Here is a 27,778-nt window from a genome sequence, read left to right on the forward strand (position 1 = left end):
GTGGTGCATAGCCGCTAACCACATTATACATAACACCCTCAATTTCAAATTTTAGTCTCATCACTCGATCTGATGCTCTTTTCACCTCCAAGACATTCTTAGCCAGCTCTTCCTTTAAAATAACCCCTACTCCATTTCTCTTCCCATCTACTCCGTGGTAGAATAATTTAAACCCTGCTCCCAAACTTCTAGCCTTACTACCTTTCCACCTGCTCTCTTGGATGCACAGAATATCAACCTTTCTCCTAATCATCATGTCAACCAACTCCTGTGCTTTTCCTGTCATAGTCCCAACATTCAAAGTCCCTACACTCAGTTGTAGCCTCTGTGCATTCCTCTTTTTCTTCTGACGCTGGATCCGGTTTCCTCCTCTTCTTTGTCTTCGACCCACAGTAGCTGAATTTCCACCGACGCCCTGCAGGTTAGCAGTGCCGGGGGCGTGCGTTGTTAACCCGGGCCACGACCGATCCGGTATGGGATTCTTTAGATGAACGCTCATATTTGTTTGGCACAGTTTTTACGCCGGATGCCCTTCCTGACGCAACCCTCTGCATTTATCCGGGCTTGGGACCGGCCTACAGATTGCACTGGTTTGTGCCCCCATAGGGCTGCATTTAATATACAAATGAAGATTCAATTGTTATATTCACCTCAGCACTGATTTCCTCCTTTAAAATAAGTTTGAAGACCAAACATGCATTAAGACTATACATACATTCCTCAATTTTTGTCAGTATTAATTGAAAAAATAAGAGTCCACAAAAGACAATAATTATGTACAGTATAATAATTATCGATACAATATGTAACAGATTTTAGTTTTTATCTATTTTGAATATTCCCAATTATGAAGACGATGAAATTATACAGCCATTTTCTGTAATTGTCGTCGTGTGCTGGAGCCTATCCCAGCCAAAGACCTCAAATCCATCAGGGTCACCGTCACAACTCATAGCCACCAATCCTTAGAAAATGATCCTTTTGAATAGGGACTCATAATAAATATTCGCTTTTATCATTTAAGTCTGTATTTGTTTTCTACTTTGGCCATGTAAGGAACTGAAAGTTATGTTTAGGGCAGCTCTTAGACCTCACAATAGTTTTAGCTGTTCCGTAAAAACATAAAATGTGAAGGGCTCGACTAAACCAATGTTGGATTAATTGGATATAAAGTTATCTCATATTTTCTTTCTTGGTTTTTAATGCTTCATTGCTTATGTGATGTGATGCAATTGAGAGGCCCATTGGGTCCCATGGAAACTTTGCTATGATGTACTGAAACAATGTGATGCAAGTTAGACTGTGTGCTGTGGAAACACCATGCAGAAGACAACAAAGACTGACGATCTCAAGAGGATGGTGAAGACATCGCAAAAACACACATGGACTATTGTTGTCAAGGTTTCTTTGTTTGTCACATTGCTTTGTTGTGATGTGGACCATGCTAAGGAATAAAAAAAGTGGAGACGTAGAGATGAGATTAGAAAGGGTAGGAAATTGTGAAAGAGACACATCCCACGTTCTCCTCGTGAGAGACAGAAGCTCCTCTGGTCTTCCTTCCTTGAGTATTTTACTTTGTCCGAGGCTGCTTAAGCCTGGCAACCAACAAGGATCAAATGTTTTTGAAAAAACTCTTTTGCTCCCGGAACACTTTTTCTACTCAACCTTCCAGTCACGTACATGATAAGACCACTATAATGGATTTTATGAACACATGGTAAACACATCCATGACAAAGACACTTCCCAGCAAGAGGAAAATTATCTTGGGAAAATATAGTAATAATAATAATAATATCTATAAATTTAGGACATCTAGTGTGCAGACAGACAACCGCAGGTTTGTTTGTGCTACAGTGGCTTTACTGCAAATGTTAAGGAAACCACAGTGCCTGGAGAAAACCCATGAAGGCACAGGGAGAACTTGCAAACTCCACACAGGCTGAGGCCAAGGTTTTACAGCAAGTCACCGTGCATCCAATATTGCACTTGGTCATTTTTGATAAATTGCCATCGCCACCACTCTGGAAGGAACTAGATGAAGTAGTTCTGAGCATCCCAGACAGCGAGAGAGTTGTGATTGGTGCAGATTGTAATGGACATATTGGTAAAGGAAACAGGGGCGATGAAGAAGTGATGGGTAAGTACGGCATCCAGGAAAGGAACTTTGAAGGGCAGATGGTGGTGGACTTTGCAAAAAGGATGGAGATGGCTGTAGTGAACACTTATTTCCAGAAGAGGGAGGAACACATAGTGACCTACAAGAGCGGAGGTAGAACCACGCAGGTAGATTATATTTTGTGCAGACGATGTAATCTGAAGGAGGTTACTGACTGTAAAGTAGTGGTAGGGGAGAGTGTAGCTCGACAGCATAGGATCGTAGTATGTAGGATGATTCTGGTGGTGGGTAGGAAGATTAAGAAGACAAAGGTAGAGCAGAGAACCATGTGGTGGAAGCTGAGAAAGGAAGAATGTTGTGCGGCCTTCCGGAAAGAGGTGAGACAGGCTCTCGATGGACAACCGAAGCTCCCGGAAGACTGGACGACGACAGCCAAGGTGATCAGAGAGACAGGCAGGAGAGTACTTGGTGTGTCATCTGGTAGGAAAGGGATGAAGGAGACTTGGTGGTGGAACCCCAAAATACAGGGAGTCATACAAGGAAAGAGATTAGCGAAGAAGAAGTGGGATACTGAGAGGACTGAGGAGAGGCGAAAGGAGTACATCGAGATGCGACGTAGGGCAAAGGTAGAGGTGGCAAAGGCTAAACAAGAGGCATATGAAGACATGTACACCAGGTTGGACACGAAAGAAGGAGAAAAGGATCTCTACAGGTTGGCCAGACAGAGGGATAGATGGAAATGTGTTGACTGGTGCCGGTAGTGTACTAAATAGATGGAAAGAATACTTTGAGAAGTTGATGAATGAAGAAAATGAGAGAGAAGGAAGAGTTGAAGAGGCAAGAGTGAAGGACCAGGAAGTGGAAATGATTACTAAGGGGGAAGTCAGAAAGGCACTACAAAGGATGAAAACTGGAAAGGCAGTTGGTCCTGATGACATACCGGTAGAGGTATGGAAGCAATTTGGAGAGATGGCTGTGGAGTTTTTGACCAACTTATTCAACAGAATACTAGCGGGCGAAAAGATGCCTGAAGAATGGAGGAAAAGTGTTCTAGTTCCCATTTTTAAGAACAAAGGGGATGTTCAGAGCTGTGGGAACTATAGAGGAATAAAGTTGATGAGCCACACAATGAAGTTATGGGAAAGAGTAGTGGAGGCTAGACTCAGGACAGAAGTAAGTATCTGCGAGCAACAGTATGGTTTCATGCCTAGAAAGAGTACCACAGATGCATTATTTGCCTTGAGGATGCTCGTGGAAAAGTACAGAGAAGGTCAGAAGGAGCTACATTGCGTCTTTGTGGACCTAGAGAAAGCCTATGACAGAGTACCAAGAGAGGAACTGTGGTACTGCATGCGTAAGTCTGGTGTGGCAGAGAAGTATGTTAAAATAGCACAGGACATGTATGATGGCAGCAGAACAATGGTGAGGTGTGCCTTAGGTGTGACAGAGGAATTTAAGGTGGAGGTGGGACTGCATCAGGGATCAGCTCTGAGCCCCTTCCTATTTGCAGTGGTAATGGATAGGCTGACAGATGAGGTTAGACTGGAATCCCCTTGGACCATGATGTTCGCAAATGATATTGTCATATGCAGTGAAAGCAGGGAGCATGCAGAGGAACAATTGGAAAGATGGAGACATGCACTGGAAAGGAGAGGAATGAAGATTAGCCGAAGTAAAACAGAATATATGTGCGTGAATGAGAAAAGTGGAGGGGGAAGAGTGAGGCTACAGGGAGAAGAGATAGCGAGGGTGGATGACTTCAAATACTTGGGGTCAACAATCCAGAGCAATGGTGAGTGTGGTAAGGAAGAAACGGGTCCAAGCAGGTTGGAACAGCTGGCGAAAGGTGTCTGGTGTGTTATGTGACAGAAGAGTGTCTGCTAGGATGAAGGGCAAAGTTTACAAAACAGTGGTGAGGCCGGCCATGATGTACGGATTAGAGACAGTGGCACTGAAGAAACAACAGGAATCTGAACTGGAGGTGGCAGAAATGAAGATGTTGAGGTTCTCGCTCGGAGTGACCAGGTTGGATAGGATTAGAAATGAGCTCATTAGAGGGACAGCCAAAGCTGGATGTTTTGGAGACAAGATTCGAGAGAGCAGACTTCGATGGTTTGGACATGTTCAGAGGCGAGAGAGTGAGTATATTGGTAGAAGGATGCTGAGGATGGAGCTCCCAGGCAAAAGAGCGAGAGGAAGACCAAAGAGAAGGTTTATGGATGTGGTGAGGGAAGACATGAGGGCAGTTGGGGTTAGACAGGAAGATGCAGGAGATAGGCTAAGATGGCAAAAGATGACACGCTGTGGCGACCCCTAACGGGACAAGCCGAAAGGAAAAGAAGAAGAAGCCATCGCCACCTACTGGTCATGCAGTGAAACAGGTTAATCTCCAGTTATGTTCTTCATCTGAAGGTGAAAGCAAAAACCCAACATTCAGTCTTACCTGGAAAATGTTAAGGAAATCACACAAAGGACAATGCTGTCAAACCTTTTCAAGCACTAGTTTACCTTTTTCTTTTATTAAAATACTAAAGCAACAAGTGATATCATACATTCGTGTTGTAGCAGATGGTACTTGAGTGTTAACACTAGAATTAATGGTAGCTCCCAAGTTATGTAAAACTTCAGCATAAACAGCATTTGATATTTTCCATATCATTGCAGGCTCCAATGGCGCACATCCAATTAATCAATAAGCTTATGAAGACAATTTTTAGCTTTATGATCATATGGTTGAAATGATACATCCCAAGCTCAATATTCTTTGATGATTGGCAATTGCATTCCTAACAGTTGCTAGTGTCATTCCATCCCCTTTATACCATGATTTTTGCACACCATCACATTTTGCTGTCATTCTCTTCAGTGGTAAAGCTCCCTGCGAGCTCATTGGTTAGCGTGTACTGCTTTTTCCTCCATAGGAAGTGTGTGGGAGGTCCTGATTGATCTTGCTCTGAAGTGTAGATAAAAAACGGGCTGAGCTCCATAGCCAGGGCGGACTTCACCAGCCCGATGCCGCCTGTTCGCTCCGAGCAGGGGTGGTAAACTCGGCCGCTGGCCGGATGCATGTAGAGCGCCTCAGGATGAAAGGAAACAGTCAGCTTTTCTGCGCCGCCGCAGAACGAGAGCAAGTCTTGCTCCTGGTCGCCGGAGGAGTCTCGTAGGAGGTGGGTGAAGACCACCGGTTGGTCATCGCAACGCAGGAAGTTCCTCTCTCTCCCACACAAAGAAAGGAAGGGGAAATCCTTCTCGTAACGTCCGCTCTGGTTTAAACGAAGATGACTGAAGAAGAAGACGAGGAACTGTTTGTCTGGTGAGACAGGAAGATGACAACATTGGAAACTTGCAAAAATATATAAACTAAGAAAAAAAAGTTTCTTGCACAAGGGAACCTCAATAAAGGTCAGGGATGTACTAGCATCTATAAAACAGGCTGAAATTTATTTTTCCCCTTCAGTTGTTGAGCACTTGTGGATCAGCTACTGTTGACTGATTTACATTCTATAGTATAACGTTGGTACTCGACCACAATACCTTCCAGAAGGCGATTCGAGGAGTGATTTGTTCGAAATCTTAATTTATATATCCCCTTACAATTAATGGAAAATGAAATGTGTTCCAAGCAAAACAAAAAAAAGGGCTTTTTAAAGCATGTTTTCACTTTTCCTGATAATAAAATGAATAGTACAAATACATCTATAGTTTAAATACTTTATATAATGAAATAATTTAAGAAATACATTTGTTTTTTGCTTAAAATGTATGCTTTAGTAGTAGAGTAGGCTCTGCTGGGAGTGCATTGCCATATCAGTAGCGACTCGGCCCCCAGCCTTGTAAACTTTTTTTTTTTTTTAATTAACAAAAGTGCAGAATAACATTAACAAGCAATAATTAGGGGGAACAAAGCAAAGAATTTTTTTTATTATTTTTACAAAAAGTAAGATACAAAAATATTCACTCGAAACTCGAGTTAACGAAATCTTTGAAACAAAACAAAAATGCATAAATGCTTATGGACAGAGCATTATTAAAGTTCACAAGAAAAAAGCAATGCAAAACTATCAACTATCAAATCTCTTTGGTGGGGGTGACTCGCCCCCTGGAAGATCTTATCTAGTGTCACTTCTTTGGAACCTTGAGAAAAGAAAAAACAGTCAGTAAATGTAGCTACCGGGGTACGCCTGCGTACAGGGGCTACGTTATACACAATAAAGTGCGTAGTGAGTCAGCTGGTCGAGCCGCGCGTGTTAGGTTATTTCCGGGGGCTTTCAAGTACCGGATTTTCGTTTGACATTCGAAGGAAAAAAAAAAAATCTGGAAATTTTTGTTCGAAAACCGATTTGTTTGAGAACAGGGACATTCGAGGACCGAGTATTCACGGTAATTATTAGCACTGTATTACTTATTGTAGTCTTATTGTTCTACGACTCAACAATTTTTAACTTTTCGTTTTAAACTGATTTTGTGGGGCAGCTGATTTGTTAAATGACATATGTAATCTCAGATGTCTTGCGTGTCCAACTCCATTTTGAAACAGAAAATGTTTCCTTTGAGAAAAACAGCACCAGGAGCTACTGGTCAACTTTTGTTTCAATATTGACAGTGACAAACTCATCATTAAGAGCAAAGAATATCACTGGATGGTTTTCTGGACAGATAGACGGACGCATGTTTGACTGTGGGACATGTATGTACAGTCAACCATTTACAAAAACAAGAAGTGGGTACACATGGATAAGTTAAAATATATTTGAGATTTTCTATACTTCACACAGGATCAAAATTATACTCACAGGCTAAAATGGATCTTTTCATACATGACAATAGAAGTGTGCCAGTCAGTATACGTTTGCTTGAACAGGACACATAGAGAGATCAATAAAAATCAAAAGAATGGGAAGCCTCACGTCAAACAATGAAGAAAAAGAGTACAAGAAATTGGGATAATTTAAAATTCTGGGGGAGATTCACAAAATTGTGGAATGCAGCTGGAAAAGTTAAGTTAAGTTGATGAAAGTCAATTTTGCATATCCTTTGGAGACCAAAGTCCCAGAGTCTGGAGGAAGAGAGGAGAGTCACTGAATCCACATTGTTTAAGGTCGAGTGGAAAGTTTCCATAGTCAGTGATTGTTTGGGATACCATGACACATCCCGGTGTTGGTCCAATGTGTTTCCTAAGATCTAAGGTCAATGCAGCCATCCAGCACGTTTAAGAGCACCTCATGCTTTCCTGCTGCTGACCAACTTTATGGCGATGCAGATTTCATTTTCCAAAAGGACTTAGCACCTGCACACAGTACCGAAGCAACCAGTACCTGCTTTAAAGCTCAAGTGTCATGCCTATAAACATTCTAAAATAAATATTGTAATGAAAAATACATACAACATTATTCACTTCAATGCCTATATGAAAAAATAAATATGAAAGTTGCTGAAGTCTCATTTGATATCCAAGTGGTAGCCATATTGCCTGCAACATCTATTGATGACGTCACACCAGGACATTGGCAGAGGAGCAACAGAGATTTTTGGATTTTTTTCGACACCCCTTCTGACACAGAAGCTCTTTTTAAAGAAAACATCTCACAATCGAGTGAAATGACCTGGGAAACATTACCATATCATTTCGAACCATATTATGATATGCAATCATTTCTAACTAACAATAGACTCCCTGACAGTATGTAGCATACTCAGGAGGACCCATTCCAGGGGTAAACTCCTTTCTCCTCCTGCACGTGGGCAAACCACCTGCGCATCGGGGCCGACGCGGAAGCCTTGGCCGATGTGCACATCAACACGTTTAGCACCCGTCTTACGTATGCGGATCTTTTGTTACGTTAAGAGAGACTGACTCCCCCCCCAACTATTATACCATCACTTTGCACCTGTGCAATCCACTTTTCATGACGAACCGGGTCTTTTGTAAAAGTATGAAGAGTGGATGCAGCCTCCCGAGTGTTCGAGATTTATCCAGCAATACAACGAGCCGGCATTTTGGCGAACACGAAGGAACAAAGCGCTACCTTCCCGCAGGTAAAACTGGTATAAACACATGGAGCTGCCTGAGTGGGCGTCTGCTACTAACATCACTACCTGCTTCTTCTCCAAAACAAATCCATCGAGAGGATTTTCATGGCGGGAGTGACAAAAAGCCATGTGTCAAAATCATGTTGTGTCGTGAAAAACGTATGGGTTAATTCCGGCTGGCTTTTTTTTTCATTAATAATATTCTAAAAACCATGCATTTCATGACAGTTGACCTTTAAGGACCATGGTATCCCTGTGCTTAATTTGCCAGCAAACTCGCCTGAAGAGGAAATCCATATGATATTGTGAAGAGGGAGAGGCAATAATGCAGAAGAACTGAAACCCACTCTATCAAAGCCACCTAGGCTCTAAGAATGACACACAGAGAAACAAACTGTTTTTTTTTGGGGGGGGGGCGTTATCTTTCCATACCTTTGAAACAGGTGATAAAATTCTTCACTTTGGTGTCATCCAGGAACAACTGCAAAGGACCACAAACCAACAAGTGATGGAAGAACATATTTTCAAAGAGAATTATAAAATCATGAGCAACAATCACTCACCTGGCCTTGGTGGTCCAAGTGGTAGAAGTACTCTCGGGTCCTTGGTTCGGTGCTCTGACCTTGGATGTACGTAGCGGCGGTTCCGAGTGTTCTGTAGCCTGCAGGAATGAAGCGTAAATAGGCCAGACGCTGGTGAACAAGCCCAGCAGTAGCCCGAAGAAACATGAGCTCAAGCCGAGAGTGTTTATACGACAAAGGTGAATCTAACTTTGACACTTAGCGTGATCCATTACACAAACACATATCGTTCCCAAAAGAAAATGGGAACTTTGGGGTCGTGACTCATGATGTAACCCGGAAATGCTTACACTTTGTCATTTTATGTTGACTATCGCCATCCAGTGGACAGTCAGTATGGCGCTACGTCGCCGCCATGTTGGATGTGGAAGTTTTGTGTTTTCCCCGTTCGCCTCCTCTTCCTGTCTGGGTGGGGCACTTCCTCCTTACCTGGGCTGCAGTGAACGGGCACGTAATGGCGAGATAGTTAAACTTTGCTGCGCGGACGTCGACTTTTCAGTAAGTTTGAATTTCACTCAGCGGTTACATTTTCACAGCTTTGAGTCAGCTGTAATTGAATTTGTGTTGGAGCGAACATTTCTGAATTAGTTTATTTTCGCTTGGACAATGGTTTTTCCAACTTTCCTTCAAATGTCCCTGTTAATTAGACGTAAATTGATTTGGCTGAGGGGTGTTCAAAAGTTTCGACAAACCACTTTGTTGTTTTAGCGGTCTCTTTCGACTCCCCTTTGAACGATTTTGGGGCGGCACAGTTGAGCAGCTGTAGAGCGTTGGCCTCACAGTTCTGAGGACTGGGGTTCAAATTCCGGCCCTGCCTGTGTGGAGTTTGCATGTCATTCCATGCCTGCGGGTTTTAGCCAGGCACTCCGGTTTCCTTCCAAATCCCATAAACATGCAACGTTAATTGGACGCTCTAAATTGTCCCAAGGTGTGATTTTGAGTACAACTGTTGTCTTCATATGCCCTGCGATTGAATGGCAACCCACGTAAGGATAAGCAGCTTGAAAAATGGATGAATGTATGTTTATTTTAGCTTTTTAATTTAAAGCAGGAAAGAAAAAAAGAAAAGCATTAACAATTTGTAGCTATCCTTCCATCAGAACAACCTGTGATTTAAGAATTTTCCATTTTCTTAAGTTTCTCACCTACACTACACGTGTGCACTAAAATTATTGACGGTTGTACATTATATGAAAGCACAAAAAAGGTATTATGAACTGAACTTTTTAACTTAAAAACCGGGATGGATAATTTCTGTACTTGCATGCAAGTGCCGAAGAGCTGACGTTGTACTGAAATGCTGTGGAACTAAAATAGAAAACAAACTTGAACGTGAGGCTGGGAAAGCAGACTTCAAATGATAGCGGTTCAGTATGTTTGTAAAATGACTCAAGATATCCTGAATGAGCTTTATACATTTTTATGTTGTAATGGTTTTCATTGGTAAATATTGCTTGTATAGGTGCATTTTTAGGGTGAGTGTGATTATGGTGAGAATGCAATAATAAATGGAAGTGACTGTACTACATAAATTACTTATGCAAGTATAAAAATATAGTATGAATTAAAAACTAATGGATACGTACTATATTTGAGGAGGGATTATGAAACAGACAAAAGTACAAGTTCAAGTCTTCTCCCTCCCTTCTACTGTTAATGCACAAAAAACATACACACACGACATTGATCTTTTCTCTTATTGGTCACCGTAAGCAAAACCAAGTTTTTTGCTTGCGAGTGGGAACAACAGTAGATGTGTTTCCAATCACTTCATATTCACTGTACTGTATAGGGCTTTTACGTTTGCCAGTTTTTTAAGGTGCTATGTGATTGTGAACTGAGTCACCTGGCGGTCATCTCTTTCGACGCTCCCCTCACCCTTTTGTCACACTGTTTGAGGAAAATAAATAATTTCGTATCACCAAAAGGCCCATTACATAGTCATATTCCGGCCTGTGGGGAAATATGTGAACTGAAATTTTCCCATAAGAGTAACTGTTGTTGATAATTTTGTCTATTGCAAGGTGGTGTGACAACTGCTGAATGTCTTTCTGAAATTGGCTGTTACTCAAAATTTGACGACCAAAATGAATGCGTTTGTTGAGGCTAAAAGATGCCAAATTTGAATTTCATTATTTAACTTCTATGTATTCTGTCATATGATTTTTGCCAGTATTGAAAGTCTGGATTTTTTTTTTCCTGACAGTGATGAGGGAAAATAATGATTGTAAAACTTTTTGGAAGGCTTGTTGAAAATTGACCAGTGAAATGCCCTCCTGAGGAAAGAAGTGTCAGCAACCTCATACCACATGAATTCTTGGAGATTCACTCCCACATAGTGTATGTCAGTTCTAAGATGTCGATGTCAATATGGTTCCGATAGATCACAGAGGGGCATGGTGGGATCTGTGACACCTGCAGAGTTTGACTTCAGCCTGTCATAATGTGGGGCTCTCCTAGCCAAAGGTTTGATACGTGTATGTCCAAATGCTGTTGCTAATCGTAAGCAATATAAGAGTGCAGTAATCCCTCGTTTTTCGCGGTTAATTGGGACCAGAACCACCAGTGAAAAGTAGAAAACCATGAAATAGCAGGAATGTATATTTGTGGGTACCAGAATGTTTAAAATATGTAAGCAATATGTCATTTTCATATTTGAGACAAAAAGGGATATTCAGTTAAATCTTTGATTATAAAACCTTATAAATATAATATATAGTCTTTTAAATTTATAATATAAGTTATAAAACACTGTGTTATATTCATGTATTTACCATTCATCACTTGGAGACTTCTGCTGGTGGTGCTAGAGATGTAGCTTTGAGGTGGGGAGTTGTTGTTTGGTGTTTGGGTGTGTACCAGAATGTTTAAAATGACAACAGTTCAGTATTTATAGTTTGCATACTTGAGACAAAAACGTTTTTATTGCAGTACAGAATTAATATTCTTCACTCAGAAATCTTCTGAGAGGCCCCATAGCTCAGTGATTAGAGCGTTTGTTTGGTAAACCAGGGGTCGTGAATTTGTATTCCATTGGGGTTTCCACTCCCCGAGAGGGGTTGTGTCAGGAAGGGCATCCGGTGTAAAAACTGTGCCAAAACAAATATGAGCGTTTCGCTGTGGCAAACCCAAACTAGACAAGCTGAAAGAAACTTACTTTTGCTCAGAGAATCTTCTGCTGAGGGTGCTTGTCAGGTTTACGCGACCTAGGAGATTTAAAGTATGATATTCAAGGAAACAAGACAAGGGGAAGTTTTGCTGTGTACAGTTACAATCTCCTGCCCGTTCTGGCCACATCTCCACAAATCCTCCTTTTATTTCCTTAGGGCGGTCTGCAATGTAACAAACACAGCAAACATAATAAACAAATCACCTGTAAGCAACCGTGACTAACAAAGCAAATGTGTGATGTCTTCTACTGTAGCGCGCAGAATGTTCCAGATGCACCCGTGTGACATCCCCTCCATCTCACAGTTGTGACGCCCTCTCCGCCCCACGCAGTGTGGCTCTCTTCGTTCAATCACATTGTTTAAGGACATATAGCATCAAGCATTAAAAGCAAAACAGGAGAGCGATTACAGTGGTACCTCAATTTAGGAAATTAATCCATTCTACAAGTAATTTTGTAATTTCAATTTTTTTGTCAGTAGAAATACATTTACATGTAAATAGCCTAATCCGCTCCAAGCCCCGACCCTTCCCCTCCTACTAAAAATAAGCATTCAGTGCACATAGCGTAAAAAAACATGTTTATTTACCTTAAAAATAAGCATTCAGTGTCCATAAGAATAATGATAAAATATGTTCATTTACCTTTGGCGTTGAGCAACGATGCGAAGAGAAGGGTGTGTGACGTGGATCGTAGGGGGATAGAGTTGGAGGCATGCGCACAACTTAATTCCACTAAAATTAATAAATTCCACAAAGTATGAATTCAAAACAAATATTAACTTTCAATGTTAATGAAGTACCAATCCAAGGATGTTTGCCTTTGACGCCTTTTAATGATTTTGTGGAAATGTGCAAGGCAAACGTCATCGAAGTAATTGATAGCCCAACTTGTTAACACATTTTCTGGATGATTCTTTTGAATAAATTTGGAAATGTCATGGAATTTCGTCAACACGTCTTTTATTTTGGCTGGCAAAATAGTGGCTGCCTCCTCTACATTGCAAACTGCTCTTGCATTGTCGTATGTTGCATCACCTCCAGCTCCTTTCTGTCAAAAGATCCTCGTTGTGCTCCTGAACTACCTCGTCGATGTCCTCAGCCTTTCCCAGCCAAACAATTTCCTCAACTTCAGGTCCAACTTCCACTTCGATCCTCTCAAAATCCCATGGAGCATTTTACATGTTTCTCGACGATTTCTTGTCTTCTTCTCACTGGCACTGATCATCAATTTTTTTGGGGGCCCATGGTGAAAAAAAGATTAATAAATCAATGAAGAAGTTGAACAGTACAAGTTTCTATGAGCATATGACAATGGATTTGGTGACGGAGATACAGGATATGCGTCAAGGGTAGAGATTGACATCGCTCCCTGCCAATGGAGGGATAAGATGCCAGGAAGATGCTACGTGATAGCCAATGGTAGAGCAGCTCTATCCGCGCCACACAAACCAACCGAGGGGAAGTGCATCATGGCTAAAGATTGAAATCTCTCTTAGCCAATGTGGTATCAGGAAGATGCTTCTGCGGTAGCCAATATGAGAGAAGCGCTATCACACCGCTTTCAAACCAAGATACAGTACAGGATGTTTACGTTCGGTGAAATCCAATGCCAATTTTCTCCTTTCGTATCCTGAATTTCCTTCCTAACTAGAGACAGACTTTTTCTGGAGAGGCTTTTCGTAACCTGAATTTTAGACGTTCATGAATAGAGGTATGATTGTACAAGAAGGAGCTTTCGCAACAGTACAGCGCTTCAGAAGCATTGTGAACGAGAGGTTATCGCGCAGACAGTCAGCATGGAAAATGGCACAAAGGGAAGGACGAGGGAAGGGGTGGAACAGAAGTTGCTGGGTGGGGCTTCAATGATACGCACCCAATCAGCTCATTAGATAAAACCACACATGCCCTGTATTCATGCGTCTTCCCGCAAAACTGTATGCCGATTTAGTTTTTTTTTTTTTTTTTTAGGGGTGTGACAAAAGCCCAATGGACTGAAGCCACAATAGGTGAAGCGTGAAGTAGCACAGTATAAGTTGCACATGTGAAAATGAAAATATGGATTCATGATTTATTGATATTCCACTTCTTTAAGCTTAATTTTAGACTGAAAATTTTAGACCGTTACAAACAAAATTCGTAACAAGATAGTAGTTGTGAATAAGATTAAAATATACTTGTAATTATTTGCACCATGGCGACACGGTGGTGCAGCTGTAGAGCTTTGGACTCACCATTCTGATGACCGGGGTTCAAATCCCAGCCCTACCTGTGTGGAGTTTGCATCTTCTCCCCGTGCCTCTGTCAGTTTTCTTAGGGTACTTCGGTTTCCTCCCACTTCCCACAAATATGCATTAATTGGAGACTCTAAATTGTCCCTAAGTGCGTTTGTGAGTGTGGCTGTTTGTCTCGATGTGTCCTGCGATTGACTGGGAACCAGTTCAGGGTGTACCCTGCCTCCTCCCGTTGACAGCTGGGATAGGCTCCAGCACTCCCGTGACCCTTGTGAGGACAAGCAGCTCAGAAAATGGTTCATGGCAATCAAACTAAATGAGTATGGATTTAAAACTTTCATGAACTGAAGTAATAGTGACAAATTCCTTTTGTATTCAGTCAAATTTTTTTCATGGTCTTTTGGCCTTTTTCAGTCGCCAGCAATGAGCCAACCACCCCGTTCAAACCGGGGCCACAGGGACAAAAACGGGGACCACCGGCAACCCCGTGAATCACACGATGGCAACCGCTCCTCAGCTGACAGGTGTGAATAACAGAAAGTTTGATTTTTGTTGAGAGCAATCCACCTGTGTCGGAATCCAAAAGATGGAAGTAAATGGATGCTTTTTTTTTTTTTTTTTTTTTAAACAAACTTTGACTTGGCTTTGCTTTCTCCAGGACATCTTCCCGGCCACCGTTCTATAACAGAGATCCAGACCATCATCACAAATATCCACGGGATGTACCGCATGTTGAACATAATGACTCCAAATGCACACACATGTGCTCCAGGAGAGGTGAGACTGATTTTGAAAAAAGGCTGAGAGTTTCTCTGTAGTGTCAAGGGGTGTACTGTGGTTTCATTATGCATAGTTCCATTTTGGTTTGTGTATCTTAACACGGGTCGAACTGGTTTTCTAGCGTTCACCACCTCTTGTCACTTTGATGTACAATGCTGAAGTCAGAGATGCAGAGTACAACTAATAAAACCTAAGTGCATTATAAATTGTCCATTTGGACATAAAACGGTGGCATATGCATACAATTTTTTGTAAATTTTACAGAACCCAAAAATGATGAAAGTGTTGCAATTATGTCCAGTTGTTTGTATGTAACAAAACCGCTGAAAACAATCTTTGAGCACGGAAAAGCATATAGGAGCTTAAGACAACTCTTTTTCAAAGTAGTTTAATCAATTTTGTCAGTTGTTTGATCAATGAAAGACTTAAATTACCTTTGACTTTTAAAGTCAACTCTTCTTTTCTTAAAGGTTTTACTGAGTGGTCAGGTGTATGAGTGTACTGTGGACTTTGGAAAGCTGAGTTCAGTTCCACTGGCTCCACGGACAATTTCGGGTAGCCAAATAAATGTCTTAAGTGCAAAAACATTTCATCCGGCAACCCACAAAGAAACACAAATCACCACGAAACCCAGAAGGACAGCCTAAGAACTACGAGCCTAAATGGCCTCAGTTAAAGGTCTACCGACACGTAAAGCAAGATTTTTAGTATGTTTTTGTTTAAAAAAAAAAAAAGGCAGCTGGAATTGACCCCGGTTTTTTCACCACACGTCATGATGTTGTATATGGACTTTTGCATCTCCCGCCATGACAATCGTCTCGAAGCATTTGTGTTGGAGAAGAACTCTGAAGTGATATTTTTTACAGTAGCGGGGTCAAGTGTTTATATTGGTCTATACCTGAATTAAATTACTTGTTTTTTTCATCATGATACCCAAAATATCGCTTCGTCGTATTGCTGGATTTTGCATGAACACTCGGGAGGATGGATTCACTCTTCACACTTTTCCAAAACACCCGGTTCGTTGTGAAAAATGGATTACACAGCTGCAAAGGAAGAGAGCTTTGCGAGTTCTAAATGATAGGTAGATGTGTATAGCAGCATTAACACAAAAAAAAAAAGTTTTGTGGGGGAATAATTTTTCTCACAGTTTATAGCATATGTTACGTGTGAATTTAAAATAAATCGCCTTGGTAACCAGCAACATATAACAAAGCACTTGTATTGCATTTAAAAAATGTAATCACACACACACAATACAATACAACAAAAAACAATAAAATAGAAGTACAAAGACAGATTAGTAGCGTGTAACACGAGCTAACTAGCTAACTAGACATATAGTCACCAAACTCGAACAACTTCCTCGAAAGCAGCATGTAATCCTTCATCTCAGAATGTAACAAAAGATTTGCGTCATAATACTGTAACTGGCGGGGAGGAGAAGGGAGCTCTCACCCCCACCGGCCACCGGTGTCTGACCACCCACTGACGTACTTACTTCGCCTGGCATGGGTCCTCCTGGGTATGCTAAGACTTATAAAAGAGTTAGGAAATCGAACAATTATAGGCCTGTCATTTTGAATATTTCATCGGGTTCCTCGTCTGAATGATAAAATAAAAAAAAAATGTTAATCAACAAGGCGTAGGTAGAAATTCAGATAATGTAGGTCGAAGACAAAAAAGAGGAGGAAAGCGGCTTAGTCGGAAGAAAAAAGAGGAATGCTCTGGAGTGTTTTGGAGACAAAATTCGAGAGAGCAGACTTCGATGTCCAGAGGCGAGAGAGTGCGTATATTGGTAGAAGGGTGCGAGGATGGAGCTGCCAGGCAAACGAGCGAGAGGAAGACCAAAGAAAAGGTTGGTGGATATTGTCAGGGAGGACATGAAGAGACTGGGTGTTCAAGAGGAGGATGCACGAGATAGACTTAGATGGAAAAAGATGACACGTTGTGGCGACCCCTAGCAGGACAAGCCGAAAGAAAAAAGATCAGGTTCTTCGTCTGTCTGTTTGGAAGTCTGTTGTTAGTTAGAAGACATCAGTATATTGTGTAAACATGGCTCGAAACGATAGGGTACTATGGGTCCGGTCACTTCGCTCGGTTGTGAGATGTTCTCTTCAAAAAGAGCTTCCATGTCAGAAGGGGCGTCGGAAAAATCAGAAAATCTCGTTCGTCCCCCATTGCAGGTGGCACAGCGTCTTCTCAATGGTGACTGTCCCAGTGTGACATCTGTAAATGACGTTGCAAGCAACATGGCTGCTACTGGGATAAGTTTTCATAACAATATCTATTTTAAAATACATATAGGGATGTCGTAGACCTTTAAGGTTACACGGTGCTGTGAAGCCACAGCTGAGAACTTATGTGGAAGGACATCGCAGATTGTGTCTCATCGCAGTTGGACGAATCCACTGACGTGAGTGACACACCCCAGGTGTGCATTTTCATTCGTCTGGTGTTTAGTGATCGTCGTGAACTCAGATAGTTACAAAAAATTTTTATAGTTAAGTATGTTGTGTTGTGCAATATTAGCTCATGCTGTTATGCAAGGCACACAAGCATACATTTACACATAAAGAATTCTCAAAATACTTTAAAATAAATGTTTTACATTTTTGTAGTGGGTAGATCTTTGTGACTTGTTCATTCTATTTCATCATTGGTCATTCTAAAAACAAAAAAAAAATGTCGATTGGTGGTTCTGGTGGAACATCGCTTGTAATGTTAGTGATTGTAATGCATGCCAGACTGATTTGGAGTCGTTAGCGTTTCCAGTTATGCTGCATAATCCCTCTTTGCAATGTTAATTTCTTTCATCAACTGGTTTCTAGTGTGATTGTACAGAACCTTATCCCCGCTACAATATGCAACGTATTCAGCCTGGCGGAGTTGCCTAAGTCTGGCTGGAAACAACGGCTTGTTGTCATTGAACGTGCAAAAAGTTTTTGTTGGTACACACACCCCCTCACAAAAACGGACATACGCGGTTACAATAGTCATCTAGGCTGCTCGCTCAATTTTCAGACACTCCAGCCAGTGCAGTCGAAGCAGCTTTATAAATTTAAATTTGCCTCATTGGTCCAATTTTTCCACATATTTTACCAAAACGCACTTAAGTGCCTGCCTTCGTGGAGGTATTAAGTAGATTAAGCAGTGATCCGAGGAGCCTCGGGCAGCGGGGGGGAATGGCACGATATGAGTTTTCCAATGTGGTAGAGAGCTCTTGCACATGACGTCATCATTTTCGCAGCGCCATATTGCTGGTCAAAAAGAGCTGCTCGACAGTGTGAGGGACATTGAACCACAGCAGATTTTTTAAATTGCCAGAGACCTGTTGTGCGGTTGGTTGTTACAACAGACAAGACAGATATTCAAATAGATCATTCTATAGACTACCAGCTGAAAAGACCAGAAAATATCGATGGGTTTCGGCAATTAAACATGATGGATGGTGCCCAACCAAAATACACACGCCTGTGTAGCGATCGCTTCATTTCAGGTAGGAATTACTCTTCTCAATCTCAAATTACCAAAAAGTATTCATAATAGCAAATTGGCTCATTTGAGAACAATGCGTGTCCCAGAGGTTTACGGAGGTTAAGTGTGGCCGCAATCGCTTTCATGTATGTTCCATGGTGACAACTCTCCATGTCCTCTTTTTGTTTTTTCTCAATCACAGTTAGTGAATGAGAATTTGTGTAACACCAGGAGTCATTTATTTAAATATTGGTATTTGTATTGACTAGCTGAAAAGATCAATGGATTCCAGTAAAGGTTAACGTGTTGCCGAAAACATTTCCGCATTCACAAGCCGTCAAAACCGTCACTATGTGGGCTTTATTCCTGATGAGAACTGATCCAGCAACAAAGTATTCGTATGCATCCAGACTTTTACACACTTTCAAACTCTTCTGCATACATCTCGACGATTTATTCACCAGATCCATGTGTTTATCCAGTTGTCCAAGACAAATGGAAGCAAATTAACAGTTCAATTTCTTATCAGCGAAAACATCAACTTTGGGAGTAAATACGGGTACTCTCTGCTGAGTTTATCAAATTTTTACAAGTACTGTCGTTTATTTTTACCTTCTAAATGTCTGATGGTATCTAACAAGACTCTGGGCGTCGTGCTACAAGACATATTTCCATGTCGTCTCCAACCGACTTAGTATTAAGCAATGCTTAGCTTGACCGGCAACATGGCGAGGTAAACAAAAGTCATGTGATTTTATGATGTAGGCGCACAAGCTCTATAGCAGTGATCCAAAGTGTTTTTTTCCCTCGGACATTTTAGGTGCTGCTTACGTTTAAGGAGTTTGTGGTTAGGTTTAGCTTTGTTAAAATCTTTTGTTTGATCAGTTAAACCATCAAAATGGTTTTAACAAAGACTTTGATCTAGTTACAGTCCGGACATAAATCTTACGGTGTCCTTAAATCAGCTTTTCATGCTCAAAAACCCACAAATATGAAAAAAAAGTGGGTCAGATTTCTCTCTGATGTTATGGCAAAAGTAGAATTTCTGATATAGTGCACACTATAATTTTTTTTAATTACTGGCCTGTCATTTTGGTACTCCTTGGGAGTCGAGTTTTCTTATGTTGGTGTGTGACATTTACAGTAAAGCTGGCTGAGCAAAGGTACGTGTGAGGAGGGAATGATATCCATGAGTACTTTAAGTTATGGCTCTTTGGTGTAACAGTAAAAAAAAAAAAAAAAAAAAAAGTGGGTCTTCATCGGTTACTCTTTGGCCAAGTGCCTGTGCCTTTTTAAATTATCAGTGAGAAACTGGAATTGATGGGTTGTTTTGGTGAAACATGAAAATTGGTTTGGGGGTGTAAAACAATGAATTGTATTGACTTATCTGAATGTCTCATGTCTCCAGGTATTGTTCTGATCTGTTCTGTGCTGACCAATGGCCTAGTCCTGATCTGTGTGGTCGTCGCTCGGATGGTCACATCAGGTTTATCTTCCATGGGCGGGCTTGGTGGCTTTGACATCAACTCCAACTTTAATGTGCAGGGCATAGAGCTGCAGAAGGTGCACGAACTGGACATGCAGTACAGCCAAATGAGAGCGCCGGGCATCTATGGGGGCATTGCGTTCAGCCTGACAATGGGCGTGGTCTCGCTGCTGTTTGTGGTTGCAGGCAACAAGCCCCCCCACCATTTGTCTTGTAGGCTTCTATATGGGGCACTGGTCTTTCAGGGAGTGGGAGCTGTGGCTTATGTGGTGGCCGTTGGTCTCTACCTTCACTTTGTTATTGGTGTCAACGCCACAGATGTTTGTGAGCAGCGTGAGCGGCTCTATGCGCAAAACAGGTACACCTGGATGAACTGTGATGTCAGTGGGGCCGATGCAGCCGTGGCTTTATTTGGACTCGTCACGGCCATCCTATACACCACCGGGACATTGCTCACCATCCAAACCATCCGTAGGGTGAATCAGTACTTACAAGACCGTAGACGGCGTGAGGTGGAGAGAGAGCAGCCGACATCCAATCCACAGAGAGCCCCGCTGAGGGCTGAAACCACCTGTGTGTGACTGACACCTTTGGGCTTTTGCAATTGCTGCCGTTCACTTTGTAGTTATTGAGCTACAACAGTTTAATGGTTTTATCATTTATGTTGTGGAACCAAAGTCACTTTGTGATTTACAACCTGCATTTGTCTTTCATAAGCATATTAAATTTAGTATTCTGTATAGTATTCTTTAGCATTCTGTATTTTAAAGATTTTTTTCAAACCATATTTTGTTACTGTGCTATTAATTCCCACTTCATTAAAAAATGCAATCTGAGAATGAATCCAATTTGAATTTAGTCAACATACTTTTAAATTACAAATAAAATGTGATTGATGTGAAATACCCATTTCTAGTGCAAATGTAACTTGTAAAAGTTTGTCTGGAGTCAAATTTATTTTTATGTTGGCTTGAGTATGAATTCATGTGGAGGTTTTTGTTATAGTTAGTAGAAGGAAGAGACAACAGAAGTTGTGGTCACCATGTCTTTCATAGGTTCCCTGTCATACAATTGGTCACACATTCATATAAGACACATTGTACAGCCAACCCACGAGAAATTCAGCAGTGAAGTTCAAGTTCTAAATGGAACCGTTTCACAAAAACTCATTCTTTGTTGAACAACCCATCTATTGAAGACAGAAAATGTCTGTTTTGCAAGATTTGTCTGTGATTCGTTGCAGTTTCCAAAGTATTCATCACAGTAAAATGCTCTTGCAATTTCTCTTTGTCATCCTTAGGCAACATTTATTGTGCTGTATGTTTCAGTATAGTACTTTGTTTGCATTCTGATCATTAGCATAACTTCAGTAGTAAAATTCACTACTTTGAAAGTACAAAATAAAGTAGTGTGACACGAGATGGGGTGATTGCTGCTTCCACTAACAACCAGGAATCTTTTTTTCATCCACCTAAGTTGCTTTCCATAATGTTATTAAAGGCATCTATCAACACAGAGATATATTCAAACACATTTATTCAGCAAAAGTAACTTTCTTGTGCAGATGAAATATGTAACAGTTCTGACAACATTCAATGAGCTGGTTAGAACAGTAGGATATTGTTCAACATGAATTCACAGGAACACAAACGTGGAACAACAGCCGTCTGATTTTTTTCTCTTCGAGAACATTAGCAAGCATCGGTGACCAAGTCACTTTAAACAATTAAACTCCTAGGAGTTAACATTTAACTAACTGAGAGCCAGGAAGTAAGAAAAGAAAACTTTCCATATTGCAACGTACCATAAAAGAAAAGTCAAAATTCTGCTTCAAAAAGCATTTCCAACTTAATTGTGATAAAAATTGCATTGCATTTTGTTGGGCACAGAGTTAGTAGAAAAGAGTATATATATTTTTTTAAAGTCTCTGGGCCATAAAACCTGAACCCTCTCACGAAGCAGTGCAAATGAAAGCTGTAACATACATAACGATAACGTGACGCACTAAGGCAGATCGAAAGAAAAGCGTTAAGGCCTGCCTGTTGCGGACAGTTGTGGACATCACATTTTTTTAAATGATCAAATCTAGATCAATGAAGAGGAGGGTGGTCAAAATAAAAGCGTCAATATTTTATCATAGATTTGCTATTTATTTGAACATACCAAGTGATGTATGTGCTGTTTACATATATTTTGTTTACGGACGAGGCAAAACACCTTTACATCCACAGGTGCATTATATATTGTGAATATCATGAAGTATTGATGTAAAACAATATTTGATGCATTATATACTTCTATTATTTGGTTTGGGGCAGCGGGGAAACCATTTGGTGTCTTGCTTGCAAAAATCTTAGAAATGTATTTTCAGTGTGAGTGAAAGCTTGTGTGCATTTTCATTGACTGTCGACTGCAACATTGTGTGCCTGTGATTCAAATTTTAAATTCTGTCAAAAACTACGCACACTGCGCTACAGATCAGTCAGGTTTGCCCGAGTCGCTCGGTGGTGCAGCAGCCTTTAGAGTGGTGTGATAAAATAGTCTGCAGGTTTCTGGTAGGTGGGCACTTTTTTGTTCTGAGTTTGCATCTGCTGCTGTTCAATGATCTGTCGGACTTCGTCCTCCAGCTCCAGTGGAATTATCAGATGGTCATCAGGGTATGGCTGAGCAGGAGCATTAAAGTATCCCCCTTGTTTCTTTTTGACTGGGTTATCCGCCACCTCCTCAATAAGGTCCTGGTTTCTGCCCTGGCACGCCACAGAACCATTGCATCGAGCTCTGCGGCTCAGAGTGCTCGATCATGTATCTCCACCGAAAGAGGGGGAGGATGGCATAACTGGGGGAGGGGCTTTTGAGATGGGGGGAGGTGAATAGTCATGATTGGAAGTGGTACATTTTGGATCACTTGCGCTACAGTACGAATGTATTTGAGGTGCAGGGAAGTCCCGGCTGTGGACATCAGCCTCAACCTCCACACGGCTGCCGTTAGAGAAAACCCCTGGAATGGGCTCCTCGTCCTCGCTGTCAAGCCCATTGTCAGACAGTGTGCCAGAAAACTGCCTCTGGAATCCCTCGCTTCTACAAGCAACTCGTCACATGCCAGTCTGCCCCAACAGGCTCATATGGCAAGACATTGACTCAGTTTGGGGCGGTGGTTCTTCGGACAATGCCATGGAGCCCACTTCACTGTTCATTTCAGATGTGCTGAATTCACTGCTCAACTCACTAACCGTTCCCAAAGAGAGTGGTGGCAGCATGATGTCCCCACTCCCCAGGTTGGGGTGAGCTTGCATGTGTGCAACCAAACCTAGACTGGGAGGTGGAGGTTGCAGCTCGCAGTAGGAGCAGCAGTCTGCAGTGACACTGAGACGGACGACGACAGCACTGAGGCTGTCAGAGCAGCCGTAGCTCTGAGTCAGACTTACGAGCTTCTTCACAGCAGCCAGCGCGCCGGGAACATTCCTAACAGCTTCCACCGCTTCACTTGGAGATAAGATGTCCCACAACCCTCGGCTGCCCAGGGGAAGGAACTCATCCTGTGGGCTGAGCGTCACCATGGAGACATGAGGCCGGGGGGTACTTGATGGACACAGGAAGGAATATCCCATGATTCTGGTAGAGTCAGTCATGCCACTGACTTTATTGTCCTAAGGGAAGAGAAATTTGAAGCCTGAGGTTAAATGTGTACCTGTGGCTCAAAGTATCATTTGTATTGAATTAATGTATATTTATTTTTCATTGTTCATTTAAATATGCAGTGTTGAGGATAAAGCCATGCAATATTAAAAAGTCAAAACCCTCAAAAAGTGCACGACTTGATATTGTACTTTGTTTCATTGGACAGTCTCACTTAAAGGAGAAGTCCGGTCATTTGGATTAACAATGTATCCAATAGGTCATGTCATATCTACTGTACCTGGAAAATTTGAGGTTAATCCTCTATCACTTAATGGTGTTTTGAGATTTTTTTTTTTCGCCAATTATGAATTTTCATGGGCGCTGCCATTTTGGTGAGTCACATGACCAATGTGCGCGGATGAGATGCATTACGTGCCCCAAGAAAGGCTCGCTTACGTTGGGACACAATTATGGCCAGCACTGATTTCTCAGATTTATCCTCATCTGATCAAGAAATAGCAGTATCGGTTGATCGGGAAGACGAAGGAATACGTCAATACAGATTTGAACCTGTGGCTGTAAATAATGTTGAATATTCAGATGGTTCTTTGGACGGGAATGACGCAAGTCTGACTACGTGGAGGCCAACGCGCAGGACACACCATTCATCCATCCTATCGATTTTGGAGTGCGTTTAGGCCAGCCAGTGGAGGACTGCACTGAAGATGCCCAAGGAAGACAGCACTCGTGGCCATGAAGGATGGTAGAATCCATCAGTGAAAGGTAGGCCTTATATTGTGGGAAAGGTTGTTTAAGCCAACAGGGTGGCCAGGGTCCAAGTGATAATGAATTGATCTTTGGTTTGGTGGAAGTTAATATTGCCTCCACAACAGTGGAACGGTCGCTCAGCTGGTAAAGCGTTGGCCTTACAGTTCTGAGGACCCGGGTTAGATTTTTTTCTTTTTTTGTGGAGTTTTGTTTGTGTACGTGTGTGTGGAGAATTGTGGAGTTTGCATGTTCTCCCCATGACTGCATAGGTTTTCTCCGGGCACTCCGGTTTCCAGTCCTGAAATAATTCTTTTTCTGACTGGGCAGAATATCCCACCGAACATTCCGCGGATTATTTCGATCCAAATTATGGCAAAATCTCGCGATAGAGTAAGGTATTTTACCGTATCCGATCGTGGTGTTATCGCATGTGAAGACACTACAAACCGGCAATGATTTCTTTGTTTGCGCATGTAATACATGACATCCACACACATAAATCATGTGACTTGCCAAAATGCCGGCACCCATGAAAATTCGTAACGGTCGATAAAAATCTTCTCAAAACACCATTAAATGATAACCTTAAAATTTCAAGGTACAGGACATATGACATGACCTATCTTCTTTTCCTTTCGGCTTGTCCCGTTAGGGGTTGCCACAGCGTGTCATGTTTTTCCATTTAAGCCCATCTCATGCATCTTCTTCTCTAACACCCACTGTCCTCATGTCCACCCTCACAACATCCATAAACCTTTTCTTTGGTCTTCCTCTCGTTCTTTCGCCTGGCAGCTCCATCCTCAGCACCCTTTCACCAACATACTCAATCTCTTGCCTCTGTACATGTCCAAACCATCGAAGTCTGCGCTCTCAAACCTTGTCTCCAAAACATCCAACTTTGGCTGTCCTCATTTGTAATCCTATTCAACCTGTTCACACCAAGCGAGAACCTCAGCATCTTCTGCTACCTCAAGTTCTGCATCCTGTTGTTTCTTCAGAGCCACCGTTTCTAATCCGTACATCATAGCTGGCCTCACCACTGTTTTATAAACTTTGCCCTTAATCCTGGCGGGTACTCTTCTGTCACATAGAACATCAGACACCTTCCGTCAACTGTTCCACCCTGCATGAACCAGTTTCTTCACTTCCCTACCACACTCTCCATAGCTCTGTATTGTTGACCCCAAGTATTTGAAGTCGTTCACCTTCGCTATCTCTTCTCCCTGGAGCTTCAATGCTGCTATCATTCACACACATATATTCTGTTTTACTTCAGCTAATCTTCATTCCTCTCCTTTCCAGTGCGTACCTCCATGTTTGTAACTGTTCCTCCGCCTGTTCCCTGCTTTCACTGCAGATCACAATATCATCTGCGAACATAATGGTCCAAAGGGGAATCCAGTCTAACCTCATCCATCAGCCTATCCATTACTACCGCGAAGAGGAAGGGGCTCAGCGCAGAACCCTGATGCAGTCCCACCTTAAATTTTTCTGACACACCAACGGCACATCTCACCGCTGTTCTGCTGCCCTCATACATGTCCTGTACTATTCTAACATATTTCTCCGCCACACCAGACTTGCGCATGCACTACCACAGTTCCTCTCTTGGTACTCTGTCATAGGCTTTCTCTAGGTCTACAAAGACACAAAGTAGCTCCTTCTGACCTTCTGTACTTTTCCATGAGCACCCTCAAGGCAAATAGTGTATCTATGGTACTTTTTCTATGCATGAAACCATACTGTTCCTCGGAGATACTTCTGTCCTGAGTCTAGCCTCCGCTACTCTTTCCAATAACTTCATTGTGTGGCTCATCATCTTTATTCCTCTATAGTTTCCGCAATTCTGACCATCGCCTTTGTTCTTAAAAAAATGGGGACTAGCACACTTTTTCTTCATTCTTCTGGCATCTTCTCTTCTGCTAGTATTCTATTGAATGAGGATGTGCAGCAAGTAAAGGTGATTAAGGATAGCGATGGAAATATGTTGACTGGTGCCAGTAGTGTGCTACGTAGATGGAAAGAGTACTTTGAGAAGTTCACTAATGAAGAAAATGGGAGAGAAGGTAGAGTAGAAGAGGCAAGTGTGAATGACTGGAAAGTGGCTTTTAAGGGAGAAGTTAGAAAGGCACTGAACAGAATGAAAAATGGAAAGACAGTTGGTCCCGATGACATACCAGTGGAGGTATGGAAGCAATTTTGTGAAGTGGCTGTAGAGTTTTTACACGTTTAGCTCACAGCACATAAATAGCATCCGCTAACAGTTCTCACACGTGATACGTTTCAATGTACTGCAGCTTCTTCTGCGAATCTGAATCACATAGCCTGTAAGCTAACAAATGTATTGAAGAAAACTCTTTGAAACAATACTTCAAATAAGTAAATTCTAGTCTAATTCTGGTGTTCAAGAACGTAGAGAAATCAAATATGACACTTAAACAGGGTTGCGTCAGGAAGGGCATCCGGCGTAAAAACTGTGCCAAACAAATATGAGCGTTCATCTGAGATGGCCCGCTGTGGCGACCCCTAATGGGACAAGCCGAAAGACAAAACAAAAACATTGAAAATATTACAGCTGGATTAAACCTAAAAATCACTCAAACACTCTTGCCGACCTTTCGCTCTTATTGTGAAGCAACAGGAAGTTGCACACTCTCTTCCTGTCCCATAGTTCTTTTTAGCGCAGGCTTTATCATGTTCAATGAATGTGTCAGAACTTAGAAATGCTATACAAGTTCGACAGCAATGCATCACAAACGCAGCAACGACCCCCCCACTCCCATGTATCTTACCTGTAAACAGCACAGAATACACTGTTTAGCTCACAGAATATAAACATTGTTTATCCAAACGACCGGACTTCTTTAATTCTGGTCTTTTGATACTACAGTAATGCAGAGAAAAACAATCCAACACATTTTGTGGCACCGTGAGTGCATGGAAAGGATGAACCAGCATAACAAAGAGAATTGCAATAGCAAACAGTCGGCATCAATAGATGCCTTTTTTTTTACTCTTGGGCTGTGGCGAAGTATGGACAGCAGTGATAGCGCCACAACTGAATGTTTAAAATCAATCACTAAAGTGACTTGGTGAGAAAAAAACCCTGTAGAACATCTAATAAAGAAAACAGCAAAGATTACAAACTGTACGACTGTGTGGCAATACCGTCAGGTTCAGTGAGAGAAAAGCTTGCCAATATGACAACGTCGAAAACCTGAGCTCATCCATGGGTCATCGTTACCTCTGTGATGATGGCATTATGCTGTCGGACCCTGTGGCACTCCAACTCTTCTTTGACGGTGTGAATAGCTGGATAGCTTTGCCATCTCGGCACAAAACAGCTTGGCACCTGCCGACGTTGGCAGCCCTCAGGGTGAAGCAGCCACCGTGTTCACCGAGAGGCAAAGGGTCATGTCTTATGTGACATAAAGCCGCTGATCCGCCCAAGCTTTGGCCCGCTGTGCCCAATTTCCTAAGGAAGATCAACACAGAATTCGTCAGTAGAACTGGGCAAT

General features: G+C 41.9%; 2 protein-coding genes and 1 pseudogene across 3 annotated transcripts; 1 reads left to right on the forward strand and 2 right to left on the reverse strand.

Moving 5' to 3' along the window:
- Positions 1–4,628: 4,628 nt before the first annotated feature.
- Positions 4,629–9,019, reverse strand: c7h8orf82 (chromosome 7 C8orf82 homolog). Its single transcript, XM_061824583.1, has 3 exons — positions 8,712–9,019; positions 8,581–8,629; positions 4,629–5,428 (listed from the first exon to the last, which is right to left on the reverse strand). The coding sequence occupies exons 1-3, from the start codon at positions 8,874–8,876 to the stop codon at positions 4,959–4,961; spliced, it is 684 nt and encodes a 227-aa protein (XP_061680567.1). The 5' UTR covers positions 8,877–9,019; the 3' UTR covers positions 4,629–4,958.
- A 55-nt stretch (positions 9,020–9,074) lies between these two features.
- si:ch211-191a24.4 (uncharacterized protein LOC100150331 homolog) lies at positions 9,075–21,293 on the forward strand. Of its 2 annotated transcripts, none has more exons than XM_061824581.1 (4): positions 9,075–9,227; positions 14,546–14,655; positions 14,790–14,908; positions 19,797–21,293. In XM_061824581.1, the coding sequence occupies exons 2-4, from the start codon at positions 14,555–14,557 to the stop codon at positions 20,453–20,455; spliced, it is 879 nt and encodes a 292-aa protein (XP_061680565.1). In that variant the 5' UTR covers positions 9,075–9,227; positions 14,546–14,554; the 3' UTR covers positions 20,456–21,293. The 2 variants fall into 2 exon arrangements, with proteins under 2 accessions (XP_061680565.1, XP_061680566.1); XM_061824582.1 differs by lacking the exon at positions 9,075–9,227 and adding an exon at positions 9,445–9,715.
- Positions 21,294–21,407: 114 nt separating this feature from the next.
- Positions 21,408–27,778, reverse strand: part of LOC133503548 (PH domain leucine-rich repeat-containing protein phosphatase 1-like) — a 74,903-nt pseudogene continuing 68,532 nt past the window's right edge.

The sequence above is a fragment of the Syngnathoides biaculeatus genome, chromosome 7 (assembly GCF_019802595.1).
Source record: "Syngnathoides biaculeatus isolate LvHL_M chromosome 7, ASM1980259v1, whole genome shotgun sequence".
In the NCBI taxonomy this organism is placed as follows: domain Eukaryota; kingdom Metazoa; phylum Chordata; class Actinopteri; order Syngnathiformes; family Syngnathidae; genus Syngnathoides; species Syngnathoides biaculeatus.